Source organism: Typopeltis vanoorti, chromosome 2, assembly GCF_054136105.1.
Source record: "Typopeltis vanoorti isolate ZY-2024b chromosome 2, IOZ_Tvanoo_1.0, whole genome shotgun sequence".
Lineage (NCBI taxonomy): Eukaryota > Metazoa > Arthropoda > Arachnida > Uropygi > Thelyphonidae > Typopeltis > Typopeltis vanoorti.
In genome coordinates, this window is record NC_143550.1 from 113649024 (window position 1) to 113666861 (window position 17838).

Consider the following 17838-nt stretch of genomic DNA (forward strand, 5'->3'; position numbering starts at 1 on the left):
ATATATATCAGTAACATTCCTAATAGCATTGTCTATCTTTGTATTCCCAACAAACAGTTAAACATCTCCTGTCAGATTCTTTCCACTATCATTAGTGTATAGATTTAACAACAGTGGTCCAAGGACTGATCGCTGAACATTTTGAATTGATAGCCATTATCATTTTCCCACATTACCAGCCTCTTCAAATCATTCTGTAAGTGTTGGATCTCAGTAACATCCTTGATAACCCTGCCTGTCTTTGCATTATATTAACAGTTGAACATCTCGGGCCAAGGACTGATCCTTAAGAGTTACACCACTTGCACCTTAAATCTGACAGGTTCACACCCATCATATACCACCTTCCAATACCTCTATCTAAAAATAAAAAAAAAAAAAGAAAAAAAAAAAAACTTGCCACCTTTAAGCTACATATCTGTGAAGAAGTATTGTGAGGTCCAGGTCTTTTCATAACGTGGTGAATGTGTGGAATAGGATGCCATATAATGTTGTGAGTCTTCTGCATCTTCTGTTAATATATTCAGAAAGAAAATAGATATCTAGGCATGAGTGACTGAAAATGACCCTTCCTTGATTCTTGGACTCCCCTTGCAGGTGCTGTATAATGATGTCTTGAATATATGTTTGTGCATGCATGTTTAAGTTTATATTTTATTTTGTGTTATTATTTTCAGGCTGCTGTATTGAAAGTGCTGTATTTAGTTTATCAGTCTGTGCAGAAACAGTAGCAATTCTTAATGCAATAGCTAAAGGGAATACAAGGTTTTTAGCTATTGCAATATCTAGGTAAGTAATTGTCTTCAGTTATTTAATTCTTAATTTGGAGTATTTGAAAGACAATTGCATTGTCAGGGACTATACGCAAATGATATAATAAATATTTGTCTTTCTAAGTATCTGGTGCTTATTCCTATGTGAGTTTGTAAGACAAATTTTTGTAACTATGAATTAAAAAAAAGTTTGTAGAATGTAAAATATAATAACTCCCAAAAACCATGCTCTCACACATACAATCTAGTGAATGGAAAACTATACAAATTCTGTTCACTAAACATTGAAAAAGCCTGCAGTCTAGGATCACTGAATGTATGGCACAATGTCCAAGTTGGCACACAAGAAGATTTCCTTGGCACTTGACAACTTTTTATCTAGCACGTAAAAGAAATTTAGGCTAAGTGCATGGCACATGCCAAGAAATCTTCAAGTTCTCACACTTGTTTTCATTTGTACGAGAACTTAAAACATAAATCAAAACTGCCAGATGGCAGTTTTGATTTATATGTTTCATGATGAAGATGATGTATATACAGTATGACGATGATGTACAGGATTGTATTGATGCTCAGTTATATTATAAATATTAGTATTTAAGTAATGATAGGAGCACTGATTATCAGTTTCACCTGTTTTACTTGTGTTGTTCAGGAGAAGTTATACATGTGAAGTCAAATTGTACGTATTTGGTCTAATGTATTAAAACTAAGAACTTTTATTGTTAAAAGACCATAAGATTTAATGATTAAAAATACAAAGAGCCAACGAGTTTCACTAGCCACTGTCTAGCATTTTGAAGGCTGTACTGGTGTGAAAACAAACGCATCAAGTTACATGAAACTTACACTTTAGTAACTGCTAGGCTGTTACATTTGATAATTCATGTTTGATGGCGTGCATGCGTTCGAATGCTTCAGTCAGAATCCCATACATGACCACGTGTTGTATAGTTTTTCACATATTGTAGTTCTGTTAAGCTGAGAGAATTGATGAGATATTTCCATATGTCTTTAAGAATAGCACCTTGATTTCTATTTAAATTATTGCCTGTGCGTAGCACCACTGCTGCTTCTTTGAAAGTTCTGTGTCTGTAGTCATTCTCGATGTAAGGCATAGAACTGTTTTTCCAATCTATAACGTGATTTGATATTGAGAAATGATGAGCTAAACCAGATGTGATGATTCTATTGTGATTGACATTCCCCCACATGTTCCTTCTGTCTTATTTCAAAACTTCTAGAGGTCTGTCCAATGTAAGAAAGGCCACACATGCATGGAATTTCATATACTCCAGAAAATTTGAATAAGAAAGGTACTTCATCTTTGGGTGATCTTAAGACTTGTCTGATCGTGGTAGTTGGTTTAAAAACTACTCTGATGTTATGAGCTTTTAACATTCTTGCCAATTTTTTGGATACTGAATTAATATATGGAATGACAGCTGTGGACACATTGGGACTCCGTTCAACGTTGTTGGAGGTTGTCTTTAAAAAGCAATTTGATTAAAATGTTAGAAGGGTATCCATTCAGAGATAGAGTGTTAGCTATTTGTGACAGTTCTCTTTGTACATCTATTTCTTTCGAAATAGACCTTAAGACTCTTATTATGGGAGCATATGAATGATGCTGTATTTTTGTGATCTATGATGGTTAGATGAATAATATAGATATCTACCTGTATCTGTGGGTTTCTTGTAAATGGACAGTTGGACATTGTTATCTTCTCTCCTCACCAGTATGTTAAAAAAGGGAAGTTCTTTGTTCTTCTTCAGTTCCGTTGTGAATCTGATCTTATTATGTAGTGAGTTGATTTTATTAAGAAACACGAGAAGGTTTTCCATGGTATCCTTCCAGATGATGAACACATCATCGACATATCTCCACCAAATTGACGGTTTAAGTGAAATGGTGAAACAAAAATATCCTTTTCAAGTTTTTCCATAGATAGGTTTGCGCATTGTGGTGACAGGGAGCTACCTGTCACCACCTTGATCAAGAGTATCAAAATATCACAAACGGACATTATGGCTAGTCTAGATGTAGTGTCCTTATTCACTAATGTACTGGTCATAGAGGTGGTCAACATTCTAAAAGATCTCTTCCCTAAGGACATCACCCAGTTGTTTCATCATTGCCTGAAATCAAATTTATTCAAAGTAAATAACATAGTATACAAACAATTGGAAGGTCTAGCCATGGGTAGTCCCCATTTATTAAATACATTAATAAATACAAATATAAAATAAATACAATTTAAATATATTATATATGTATAATGGGCATGCAAGAAAATTTTTCCATTAACTATATCAACAATTAATATAACATATTAATAAAAGTAATTGTTTTCATTTTGTTTAAAAAAACAATTATCTCTTACAAGATTTCCAAGGATAGCCAATTCTTCTACATTGATAAACACATAACAACACAACTAAGCAAATTAGATGGCAGGTGTGGGCTTAACTTTAGGGAAAGTCTTATTTTCCAGAATTTGGGAATTAAGTTTTCAACTGGAATGTCCTGATCTAATTCATGCTGTAATTGAAAACTAAATTGACCAAGATATTCTGAATTACATTACAACAGGTATATTTTAGCATGAGCTAGTCATCCAGAGTTTCTGTTAGCATGTTGAACACTACTGGTATAACTAGTCCTGAATAACTAAAAAATGGAATTAATGGAATCAAATGATTACAACTCCAGTCAAATCCAACAGATACTTGACTCTTATGTTCCAACACCTACAGTTTCTTCAACAGTCCACAGAATTCCTATTCCGTACATTCCAGTAATCTCAGAACCTACAGGTAGAATTCTGAAAATGTATCAATTGATTCCAACATATATTCCTATCAACAAAATTTCTTCTTTATTACCTTCTACAAAGGATAAACTGTCTTCTCTATCTTTGGCTGGCATTTACCAAATACCTTGCGAATGCGATGTCTCTTATTTTGGACAAACTGGCCATTCTTTGGAAAAAAGAATAAAGGAACATCAATATTATATTGATTATAACAAACCTCTGAAGTCCGGTCTGGCAGAGCACAGTATTGACTCTACTCATAGTGTCCAGTGGGATAAAGCAGTTCTCCTCCATAGATGTAGATTCAAATATGAATGCTTATTCAAAGAAAGTTGTGAAAATATCTTACACTGACCGAATTTAAATAGAAATTACTGTATGTCTCTCTCAAAGATCTGGGAGACTTTTATCTTATGTAAAAAACCATTTATCTTAATAGATTAAATTTGTTATTTCTATTATTTTCTAGCACGTGGTAACAATTGTATTTTAATAGGTGATCCACCGAACGTTTTGCTTGTATTCCATTCCTATTACTGTTACAGACACCGAAGATGTACTATTAATTTTAGTATAAAATATCTGTCCTTTTACTAATTAAAAATATCACTGTGATTTTTACATGTTGCTTTATTATTTAATTACTATGCCACAGGTTCCACTAAAAATCATAACTACTCAAGTTAAAGCTGACTCTGCTGATAGTTGTATAATTTTTCTTATGTAAAGAAATAAGGAATAGTCATCAGAGTGCAGTGAGCTGTATTCAGACCAACTATTTTTAGCAACCAATCATAATGTGCATTCTTGTTTGACACCATATTTAACATTAAACCATCTTCCTGTACTTCCTTCAATTCTAACTGCTGACATACAACTCAAATAAAGACTAAGTATTGCTTGATATCATGCCCCATTGACATCATATAACTGTAGCTTATTGAATAGGTTCTCTCTCTTGGCACCTTGTCATATGCCTATTCCAGATCTACAAAACTTAAATACAGATCTTTGTTATATTCCCATGCTTTCTCAACTATTTGTCGTAAACTGAAGATCTGATCCTGACAGCCTCTATTTGACCTGAATCCAGTTTGTTCTTTGCCAAGTTTCCCTTCCACAATCCTTCTCAACCATTTCTCGAGTATACTTGCATAAATCTTACCAGGAACACTCAGTAGAAAAATACATCTGTAATTGTCACATTCAGTTTTATTTCCCTTTTTATATATGGGTACTATAAGAGCACTACTCCAATCATTTGGAATTTGTTCCTTTGTCCAGGCCTTCTGAACTATGCATTGCAGCCACTGTAAGATTTTCACACCTCCATTCTTCAGCATTTTTGGTTGAATATCATCTACTCCAGCTGCCTTTCCACATTTCAGGCTTTTGATGGCTTTTTCTACTTCAAATATGGATATGTATTCCTGACTGCATGCCTGTTTAGTGTTTTTTACCATGGTGCTATCACTTCTTGTTTCATTTAGCAATTTTTCAAAGTAATTACTTCATACATCAAAGATATCTTTTTCTTCAGTTTTCAAGTCACCTTTATCATCTCTACTTCCTTTTACAGCACTCTTTCCTCCATTTCTTAGCTTCTTCAATAAACTTCAGAATATTTTGCCATATTCTGATATTTATTTTCTATGTTCTTACCAAAGTCTTCCTGTGACTTTTTTTAGCTAGTTTTACACATGTTTAGCTTTCTTACATTTGTCTGTATTCTCTAAGAGCACAGGCTCTTTCAGAATTTGCCACGAACTTTTGATATGCTTTCTTCTTTTTTTTTCACTGCCTCTTTAACTTCCTGTGTCCAACATGGAGTTCTGATTTTTCTATCCTTGCAGACAACCTCACCACATGCCTCTCTGGCTGAATCAATCAATGTTTTCTTCAGGATTTTCCACTGAAACTACAAGGTTTGGTTTCTATTCTCAAACTTTAATTTTTTTAATAATATTTGTGTATTTTAGTCTATAGTTCACATCTGAGAGCTGCTCAACTTTTATTCGCTTTAAAACTTTCTTACATGTTATTCTTTTCAATATGAAATTCAATTTTATCCTGCTCAAGACTAAATGGTTATCACTTCCAATTTCAAATCCTCTGTACCAGGGGTTCACAACATTTTTGTTTCCTAGAGCACATTCTAAAATATCGGTAGGGCGATGGGCACCATCTACTTTTTCAAGCAAATTTTTTGAACTCGTTTGTTAAATTAATACATACAAAGTTTACATTATAATCAAATGTTTTATTATGTAAAAGTTTACATTATATAAAAATTTAAATATATATATGTAAGTTAGTGTGATCTTTGGCAGTGCATTTCATTGACCAGTGCTTCATAATTAGGAGAATATGATGATATTCCAGTTCTTAAACTGGAATGAACAACTTCGAATGCGCATCTACTTTACATAGTATGCATTTAATACTCGTCATGTGTCATTAACGCATGCGTCATATAGCATGCCATGAATTGTTGCATGATTATTTCAATCTATACGGCACACGGTTGAACAGCGGCAGGCACACACAATTTGGTCGACGGGCGCCATGTTGCCCGCAGGCATGGGGTTGGGAACCCTGCTCTGTACACTCTGGTGTCCTGCACCAGGAAGAAAACATCACTATCAACAATAACACAGTCAATGAGACTTTTCTTATTCCTTACCTCTTCTCTCCATGTGAATTTGTGCATTGTTATGTTGGAACATTGTGTTAGTAATAACCAGTCCATGGCCTGAACAGAAATCCAATAGGTATTTGCCATTATTATTAGCTTTGCTCTTTTCTCCAAATTTTCCCAAATTATTTTTGTATGTTTGACAATCATTTCCTACTCTGCTATTTAGATCCCCAACAAGAACCAACTTTTCCTTTTTCATTGTGTCAGTTGCTTTCTGTAAAGCCTCAAAAAATTCCTCCACTTCTACCTTAGTAGAACCTTCTGTGGTAGACACAAATGTCTCATTGTCGAGTTCCCCATTTTGATATTTGCCCACTTAGCTCTACTTGAGACTGCCTGCATTCAAAAAGATTAGCCCTGTATTTAGTGTTGAATACTATGGCTACTCCTTCTTTTCCTTGATGGTCATTTCCTGAATATAACATTTTGTATTTATTGTTCAGAAAGATCTCACCAGTTTTCGTGTTTTTTGTTTCAGTCACCCTTATTATGTTGATCTGGTACTTATCTAATTCCTCAGCTAGCTCCATTTCTTTGCCATTCAAGCTTCTTATGTTGATAGTACCAATCTTGAACCCTGGTAATGTTTAGTTAGAGTGTGTTTTAAGATTTGTTCCAGTAGCTGACTTTTCGCTGTTTGCCCTGGTTCCCTGGCAAAAACAATGGGGGCCCCTTGTTTAACTGGGCGATGCCCCATCTGGCATGAAATTTACCATGTTGTGTCATCATTTTATATATTTTTTTTAAGCCATATAAGAATACAGTTTGGTTGGCTAAATCCCAAATTGCCAGCCCATCCTCATTCGTTCATTATCCAGGTAGATACCTAATAGGGTACACCATTAGAAGGTGAGGATAGGATATTAAGTCAGAAGCCCTGGTCAGTTCTTCACATTCCCTTAAAGGCTATGTGGAGGTCTCCTCTCAGTTATACAGCTTTGACACTTAAGCACCCTTCCCCCATTTCATGAAAACAATAGGACATTAACATGGAGTCCTTTGCAGAACAAACATGGGATTTGACCGTTTGTAGAAAGCCAGGCAGTTGGCAGAATTGAGAAGAGAAAGAAATTAGGTGCAATTATAAGATAAGTACTTAATTGAGAGTGGCTAAATCATGTTTTCATGGTGTGAAAATTGATAATATCAGTGAAGTTGTCAGGAGGAAAAGATGTTAGATAAAAGAATTGTTTTGGCAACCACTAATAACTTGAAAGGTGAAAAATGTGGTATGAGAGAAGATATGAATCAAGAGTTATTGGTAGACACAAAAAAGAGGAATTGAAATTGTGAATTTGCTGCTACACTCTCATAAGCCTAGTTGAGATGGAAGACATTTATTGCAAATGAGTCCATGCATATGTTGTGTAGAAAGAATAATATGCAGCTTGTAGACCTGTGGACTAAATTTGATGGATGGAAGAACTTATACTGGATTTCACTTAAATAGATTTGGAGTTAGGCATCTTAAGAAGGGTATCTTTACACCATTGTCAGGGAACAGTATATTGGTGATGATGATAGTGCCGGGGGGGGGGGATGTATGCAGGTGTGTGCGTGTGCAAGCATGCACCCACCAGCTGGGTGAATGTGAGAATGACCAAAAGATGCAAATTTAGTGTCTTAAGATCCCTGAGATTAGCTCTGCTAACACATTCATAAATTGCAGTATTCCTGGGAATACTGCAATTTATGCATATAAATAATGCTAGAATATTGCTAATGATAGATAATTACTTGAAACTGCATGTGATGGATTAGACTCAGGGTTTGAGAGTGCTGGATCAGGTTATAGAATCATAAGGTCTTTCAGTAACCAAGGCAACATTGCCTCTGATTGGGGAGAGTGACCAAATCAGAATTACTTTCCCAATATATATATATATATATATATATATATATATATATATATATATATATATATATATATATATATATGAGTGTGTACCCAAATATAGCTGGAATCTGAACTTGGTGCACATGCATTTTCTAGTTACAGATGATGCACTAGGCAATGTGAGTGTGTAGTTTCTCATGCCAGTCTGGCAAGTGGCGTTGATCCTGTGTGAATTGGTTTTGTTGTTCTGGCTGCTTTTTTGTTAGTGCTTACAAGCAAGTTTGGTGATTGTGTGATGGCTGACCACAAGGAACAGAGAGTGTACATGAAATTTTATTTTCTTTTGGGTAAAACTGCAGCTAAAACTATTGCTATGCTTTGGTAAGCCTTTAATCATGACACATTAAGTAAACCGCAGGTCTACGAGTGGTTTTCCAAATTCAGAAATGAGAAGATGTCAATTGAAGACCAACCACGATCTGGCTGAACTTCCACAAGCAGAAATGGTGGAAATTTGAAAGTGGATGTTAGGAGAAAAATGCTAATTGTTTTTTCTTTTGCTTGTGCAATATAGCATCTGCTGAGGTTGCAAAGTTTTTTAACAGTATATAGAGACATTTTTATTCTAGTCTTTGGAAACAACAGACAGTAAAAAATATCTATTCCTGAATAAAAATGAATATTCTGTGTATTATAAGACATTGTTAATCTACAACAAACTGCCAGCATATGTGAGATTGATAGGACAGAAGAACTGCTGATACTAAAAAAAAACAAAAACAAAAAAAACTAATGAATTTTGGATTCCCGAAAGTGTGGATAATTTCGATAATGATCAGATGTTATGTATACCGAGTCTCAGTAAACAAAATAAAATTCTTGGAAAACAGAGCGAAATACACAAACCAGAGAAATACAAATAACATGTGCAACAAATTTTATGAGATGATTTCCTGCTCCATCAAACCATATTTATTCCTGCAATACTCTCTCTCTCTTCATAAGTTTTTATTTTTATTTTTTATTATGCTATCATAAATTCACTTATTCATGTTTAGAATTTATAGGATCGTGCTATTTGCTCTACCCAGCAACTTATAGGACACACATATCACAAATGATAATTATTAATTATTCTTTACCATTAATGAAAGCGTTTCTACTTGCACTTATTCTTTCCTATTCTCACATGTCTTATAAATGATGGTTCACATATTTTCATCTTTGAGTATTTCAAATATACCAACCAAATATAGCATTCTCCTTCATTGTTGTTTTCTAATAAATCCTAAAACAGATTGTTTTCCCCCACTCTACGTAGAAGTATTCAACGTTATCCTACAATTAATTGCATTGGACCAATTAATGTGCTATGCCCTCTCAAAACTTTCATGCATCGATAAAATGCAACCAGACGGTCATTGGCGTTTGTGTGTGTGTGTGGGGGGGGACATTATCCCTGGAATCGATTAAAAAATTCCACAAATTATAATCGTAAAATTGATTGATATATGTAATCTTACATCCTCAACACTGGGAAGGCTTTGTCTGTCTTAAAATTTTATTATGTGTTGGCCTGTTTCGGCCCACGGTGGGGTAGCCATAGAACACGTTTTATTGCAGCAATAAAACACGTGTTCCTGTTTTTGGTTCATCTTTTTCTGATTTGTGAACAGTGACCGGTTAGTTTTCCCCTCTGTGTCTAGTGAGTTACTGAGTGGAGTGTGAATTGTACATTTATAGTGAAACAAATTTAAACAGAAAATACATTTTTAAAAGGTAAGTGTATATAATTTAATATTATTTTACTTGTTAGTTTTATGATTTTTTTGCTTTTAAACTGATATAATTTAATTTAGGATTAATTAATTAGTTGATTTTTAATAAAATATGCCGGTCAATTTTTTTTATATACGAAATTGTGCTAAAAACTATTAATTCTGAATTCCTTTTTTTTACCCAAGAATTAAAGATCATTAAAAGTGATGCAAAATGAAAATAATGTATTTATAGTTTACATCAATAAATAATTATATAAAAAAAGCTAAAAAACATTTATTGATGTGATTATTTAATTAAATTAATAATTATAAAAATTTATTGATGTAATTATTTGTCTCCAAGCTTTGCCCCCCCCCCCCCCCGAAATATTTTCTGCAGACACGCCCATGCATACGGTCAATTTGACGTGAAATTTGTAGCACAGGTTGCATAACTCGCATGACAGCACACCCAATTGAAATGAGCATGTGACGGCACTGATATATATATATATATATATATATATATATATACACATATACATACATACTGTCATACCCCGAAGTTACGCGGCAGGTGGGACCAACAAAAAGCGCGTAAGTCGAATTCGCATAACTCGGGGTATAATTTTGCATGTAATTTATATATACAAACATACAATTGGGACGAAAGGTTTACAAAAACACCTATATTTTTTAAGAAATATAATCATAATTGTAGTTTTTCGAACATAAAAAAAAGAAAGTTATTTCGATGTCGATGGTTTCATAAAATCTAAATTCGTCTGATGGCATAATGTCTTTTTCTTGTCACGCAAAATATCTTCATAGCAAGCTAATGATTTTTTTTATTCCTTGCTTTGTGGCTACAATTCATTCCTCGTTAGAATGTATGTCATCCAAAATCTGTAAACCTTTCTTTTATGATTGTTCTAACTGTGGATTCCTGTAGATCGAACTTCTTTGCTAGCTCACAAATTTTCATTCCGCCTTCAAAATCCTTAATAATGTTGAGTTTTGCTTCCAAAGTCAATGTTTTTCTTTTCTTGCTAGCTGTAGAAGAATCAGACTTGCTTCTTTTGGATGACTTTTTTATGTGATGAAATTTTTATCAAGAACATAACATTAAACAATCGCAAGGTTTGTAGACTGTAAAAATCGTGTATGAATGGAGATCGCGCGAAACACGTCAGTGCTTGTTCACAGCATGTGCGACACTGGCGAATGCAGCCGGCCGGGAATATGCACATATAAGAAACCGCGTAACTCTGGATATGACTGTATGTATATATGTATATATATATATATATATATATATATATATATATATATATATATATATGTATATATATATAATAAAAAGTTTTACTGCTTGCCGTTAATAATGTTGATGCTTACAAAATTTTGCTAAGGTAAGAAAGTCATTCTACTTTAAGTTTAAGGGTGATGCAATAGTACTTCACTACTCTCTTTGAGCAACTACTCGAACTTAACACTGATGTAATAGGACTGGTTCTTGACCAGAGGATACCATGGTCCATCTTCACTCCATGTTGTGCCAAACCAAATTTTTCAGACTTTTTTCTTTTTTTTTTGGGATGAAAAATAATGCAATTTCACTGAACTTGATAAACACCAGGGAAGAGAGAGGGTCTGTTTATCCTTGTTGGAAAGTAATTAGGAAAAGAGTCTATTAACTGGAAAAAACACGGAACTAAATTGTCTTTTAAGGATCTTTGAAATTGATTTGGAGATTCCTGCATTGCATGGAATTGGTATTCACTGTACTGGGTCAAAATTCTCTTTGGAAGAGGCTTATAAATATCACATTGACGAGGTTAGCATTTAGGATGAAGGATATAGTTTCTTATAGCTGCAAGATATATTGTGAATATTGACAGCAGGATCTCATTTTGGCAGCTTGTAGCTAATTACATGCAAGAGAGAGAGAGATCTTTTTGGCCAATTCTTCTCCATGATTTAGGATAGAGACTACATCCTCTATCCTGAACACTGACTAATCAATATAGTTTTCCACATCTCCAGATAAACAATATCTTTACTGATTCAACAGCAGACATAGATGCATCCTTGACCACAAGTTGAATTCTCTTCTGTCTAAGAAAAAACTAATTATTGTCAACTCTGTTATAAACAAATATGTGGTCAGCATATTTGGATGTCCTCTTATTTCCACAGAAACAGCAGCTCTCTCCAAACGATATGATTTTGCCACAGTGGCTAAAAAAAAATTCATATTTAGATTTACTTCATAATATCAAGAGGAACTTGTCCTCCCTCACAAGTGATGATACCAGCCAACTCCATCATGATGTTATGTCTGTACTACTCAAAGGCAAACTACCTTCTCCGAACTCTCCACTCAGATTTAAAGTCCTAAAATCCGTAAGATGAAAGAGCAATTCAGCATTTTATAATTCAGCAATTATAAAAGTAGATAAAAGACCTGTTGTGGCTATAGACACTTCTGAAATATTCTCCTTCTTCATGGAACTACATATCAAGAGATTAATCACAATCCTGCTAACTAAATCAACAAACTGAATGTTGTATTTCATATAGTTGTCAGTTGTGATTGGCCTGTCTGAGTAATGGGCCTAGACACTGGAAGAAGTTGGTTTTCACACCACCACACAAGAAGGGAGATATGAAGGATTGCAAGAACTATAGAATTATTAATTTAATCTCTCATGCAAACAAGATTTTAATAAATATCATTCTAAATAGGATTGAGGTGAAAGTTGAGGCAGAGATGCTTGAGGAACAAGTTTTAGGAAAGGTAAGGGTACCAGAGATCAGATCCTTTGTCTTAAACATATCATTGTGACAAGTATAAAGAATTTAGACTCTCTTTTTTAATATGTTTCATAGACTACTCTGAAGCTTTTCACTGCATACAACATGGGAAACTGTGAGAAGTAATGAAAATGATGGGTTTTTCTCAATACACTACCAGGTTGATAACCAACTTGTAGAGGGAGCAAGAAGCCACGGTAAGAACAGGTGTTGGATTGACTGATTGGCTTCAGGTTAAGCAAGGATGTCTACTTTCTCCTCATCTGTTTAGTATCTGTGCTGAGAATAACAACATGTGTATAGCATTGAATGAGCTTAAGACAGGAATTAGGATAGGTGGGTAGATTGATCAGTAATCTGAGGTACACTGAGGAACAGTACTCTTTTGTAATGAAAAGGAAGAACTTGGACAAATTCTTGACAAAGTTAATGAGATCAGTAAGAACAGAGTAAGAAGGCTAACCTGTTCAAAATTGAACACGTTAGCTTTCCTCAAACGATGCCATGACAGCAATATCATTCCTGCTTTTCTCAAATTTAAAGAAAAGTTAAAATCGGCAAAGGCACATCGTATTTACTGATGGGTGAGTTTAGCACTTCTCCGAGAATAAATCGCCATTGCTCGCATAGAGCTTAGTAAGTTAAACAGCTCTGTCACTGCTCTACAAGAAGAACTAATCCTGAAGTGTGGACTGTCCTATATCACATTTCCTAAGTTGCAGCAAAAAAAGAATTCACAAAAGTTAAAAGCAGAAACCTGAAGAAATATGAAATCCTGCAACAGCATCAACATACTATGTTCTGACCGCAACTTCAACAAGACTGCGTGATCGTAAATTTATCATCAGAAGTATTCACTGAAGAAGCCAAGAACGCTGCCTACAATGGGCAATAATGTGCGTTTAGATATAGCAAGCATTCTAAACCACCAAAAAGCAATATACCACATAAAGAAATAACTGCCTTAAAAAGTTGTATAAGAATAAAATTAATATTATTACAAAAACTGATAAGGGAAATGCAAGTTATCATGGATCAAGAAGATTGTAACAGAAAAATTCAAGATCTCCTATGTGACTGTTCTACATACCAAATTATAGATCAAGACCCCACTATGTCCCAAAGGAAAAAAGTGCAAATTATTGACATGTCAAACCACCCCATATTTATGGATTACCAAAAATTCACAAATCTAATATACCTCCCACACCCCATAGTCAATAGCATAGATAGTCCCACATATAAACTTGCTTAACAGTTAGCCAAGTTTCTTGCCCCCCCCCCCCCCACTTGCATCTCCTCTACTTTTGTATAAACGGTCCATTTCAAATCTAGTTAAAAATCATATCCTTAAAAATTGAGACATAACGGTTAGTTTTGATGTCATCTCTTTATTTACCAATGTACCACTTATAGACACTCTTGATTTGATCAAGTCTAAATTTCCCCCTGATATCTTTGAATTATTCAAATTTACTATGTATGCAGGTTATATTATATGGGGAGGAAAAATCTACAAACAGATTAATGGTACTGTCATGGGTTTTCCCCCCCCTTCCCCCTTTAGCAAACTTTTACATGAAACACTTTGAAAACAAAGTACTTACCACAGCTACATACAAGCCCCTAGTGTGGTTATGCTATGGTGATGATGTGCTTAATTTGGCCTCATGGACAAGACACCTTGGATGTGTTTGTCACCTACCTAAACAGCCAACACCCCAAAATCCACTTCAAAGTAGAAAAAGAATCTAATAACTGTTTACCATTTTTTGAAACATCAGTCACCTGCTTTTCAGATGGATCACTATCTTTTTTTCACTTACAGAAAGCCAACACACCACAGGAAGATACCTACATAAACAATCACATCTTCATCCAGTCCAGCAGTATTGCATTTTAAAATCACTTACACACAGAGCCAGAGCCATTTGTTTTAACGATATAGCTCTGTCCACAGAACTCAAATGTCTGCATACATTTTTGGCCAACGGCTACAATTCCTATAAAATAGATAAAATATTACATTAGCCCCATTAACCCCCCTCCCCCTAAATGCACAACATTAACATTTCTATTCCCTATGCCAGAGGTACATCAGATAATTTATAACAATTATAAATTATAATAATGGCAAGAACAATAATTTTGTTTCAGAAAGGAATGTTATTGTTTATGATACTTTGCAGTCATCTATTAAACTCCTGTACCTCATTGGGTTTTGGGAGTGAAGTCTTCTGCTAGAAGCAGCAGTAGGATCTGAAATGCCCATTTCACGAAGAGTTCAGACACAAACATCCATTCCCCTGGCATGGATTTGAACCTACAGCCTCTTGGGTGGAGAGAGCAGACATGCTAACCACTCTGTGAAGCAAGCTGGCTACAGTCATCTATTTGTGCATGCAAATGCCATGAGCATGTAATACCATGTAATTAATTTAGTATTGCTTCTATTTTCTATTCTTGTAGACACCTTCGCTACATGCCTCTCAAGCTAAAGTAATCAATGTTTTCTTCCGAGTTTGTCAGTGAGACTCCAAGATTTGATTTTTGTTTTTGAACTGTTTCATTATTTCTTCAGAAATGTTTGTATAGTTGAGTCTACAGTTTACTGTGAAAGCTTCTCAATATTAATTATTTTTAAAACTTTTTACATACTGTTCTTCTCAATGGGATATTAATTTTTATCCATTTTTGACTATTACTTAAAACTATGTGATGATCACTTCCAATTTCAGATCCTCTGTATGCTCTTGTATCTTGAGCAATAACACAGTCAATGAACCTTGTGTCAAAAAATAGTCTTAATTTAAGTAGCTCAAACTAAATCTTTAAAACAAGGTATTAAAATTATTAGAAATGGGATTGCACTGAAACATCTAACACCATATAATGCATTTAATTGCAATTTGTTGCTAAGTTACCTACTACCCATGGTTTTTTTTCATTCTTATGAAGGATAGAACTGTGACTAGCAGGAAAAAAAGGTAAGAACACCATGGTGGACACAAGAAATTAAAAAAATAGTCCAGGCAAAGAAGAAATCATACCGAAAGTTCCTGGCAAGTAAGTTGGTTTGTGCTCTTAGAGAATTCAGAGAACACTGTGAGAAAACGAAGCAGTGCATAAAACTAGCTAAACAAGTCATGAGAAGACTTTGGTAAGAACATAGAAAATAAATATCAGGAAGGTACCAAAGTGTTATGGAGGCTATCGAAAAAGCTTAGAAATAGAGGAAAGAGGACTGTGAAAGGAATCAAAGATGATAAAGGTTGACATGAAAACTGAAGATAGGACATCCTAGATGTTTGTAGTAATTACTTTGAAAGACTGTTAAATGAAACAAGCTGTGTTGGCAAGGTTGTAGAAACCTTCCTACAGGAATGCAGGCAGGGATATATTTACATACTTGAAATAAAAAAAATTATCAAAAACCTGAAATATGGAAAGGCATCTCATGTACATGAAATTCAACCAGAAAAGTTTAAATAGGGAAGTAGAAGAATGAAAGTTTTTCAGTGGATACACTATATAATTCAGGCTTGGTTAGAAGGTCAAATTCCAGATGATTGGAATAGAGCTCTCATAGTTCCCATCTATAAAAAAAGGGAATAAAGCTGAATGCGAGAATTACAGAGGAAATTCTCTCGTAAGTTCCATGTAAGATTTATGCAAGCATACTTGAAAAGAGGTTGAGAAAAATTGTGGAGAAGAAATTCGGAGAACAGCAAGCTGGATTCAGGCTAAACAGAGGTTTTCAAGATCAGGTTTTCACTTGATGACAAATAGTTGAGAAATTATGGGAATATGATAAGGATCTATATTTAAGTTTTCTAGATCTGAAAAAGGCATATGACAAGGTGCTGAGGGAAAAGCTTTTCAAAACACTACAATCATATGGAGTAAATAGATAATTATACCAAGCAATACATAATCTATATTTAAATTGTAAGTTAGCAGTTACAATTGAAGGAAATACAGAAAAATGGTTTGATGTAGAATCAGTTGTAAGAAAAGGATGCACATTATCTCCAGTCTTATTTATCATCTGTATGGATTGTATCATGAAAGAAAGTGGCATTAGCCCTGATTATTAGAATTGGGATATCAAACTTAGCTCCTTGCATTATGTAGATGATGTTGAACTTCTAATACTTGCACTAGATGTGTGTGTATTAGAATTACAACATCATCAGCATAATGGCGTACTTCTACATAATGTATTAGAAGAACAACATTATGCAGATGATGTTGTACTTCTAATACACACACATCTAGAGCAAGTTTTCACGATTCTCTAACTAAATTGAATATCATTTGTAACAAATTTGCCATGAAAATCTGCAATAAAAAGATCAAAATTATGGAAATAGGCAGGAACATAGAAAACCTCAGCTGCATTCTCAATTGAGAGCCTATAGAAAAGTAAAATGTTTCAGCTATTTATGTAGTTTTTTTTAGTGAAGATAGCAAATTAGAAATAGACAATGGAAAAAGTAAAGCTGGTACAAGCCTATAGAAAAGTAAAATATTTTAGCTATTTAGGTACAGTTTTTAGTGAAGATAGCAAATTAGAAATAGACAACGGAAAAAGTAAAGCTGGTAAGAGAGAAATTAGCCAAAACGCTAAAACTGACAGTATAAAAGACTGTGTTCAAACCAATTGTAAGTTATGGATCTGAGAGTTGGGTTAGAAATAAAGCACTTGATCAAAAATTAGAGACCACAGATATGAGGGTTCTGAGAAAAATTAGGAGAGCAAACTGATGGCATCAATGGCAGAATCATATTAAAAATGAAGATATTAGAAAAGAACTTGACATTATTATCGTTCAAGAATGTGTTAGCAGATTAAAAAAAAAAAAAATAGCTATATGGTCACTTAAATAGAACAGGTGAGGAAAGGTTGGTAAAAGAGTTTCTGATGCCAAGATAGCAGGAAAGAGACCCAGAAGAAGACCAAAGTCTAGGTTAATTGATTTAGTCAGAATTGCCTTAGAAGCATGGAATGTTAGATACAACAGTATTGCAGTACTGACAAGTAATAGATTAATTTGGAGGAAAATTATTGAAAGGAAATTATTAATAATGTAACCTTATTCATGTAGTGCTGTCATAATAGTTCTGAATATCCCTC

The 17838-nt window shown here is 34.2% G+C and overlaps 1 protein-coding gene across 1 annotated transcript in view; it reads left to right on the plus strand.

Annotated features, from left to right (window-relative positions):
* LOC150109348 (uncharacterized) overlaps nucleotides 1–17838 on the plus strand; it is a 233482-nt gene that overhangs the window by 67220 nt on the left and 148424 nt on the right. The window contains exon 5 of the mRNA XM_090407573.1: nucleotides 678–789. Within this exon, the coding sequence (XP_090263699.1) occupies nucleotides 678–789 (112 nt within the window). The remainder of the gene's footprint in view (nucleotides 1–677; nucleotides 790–17838) is intronic.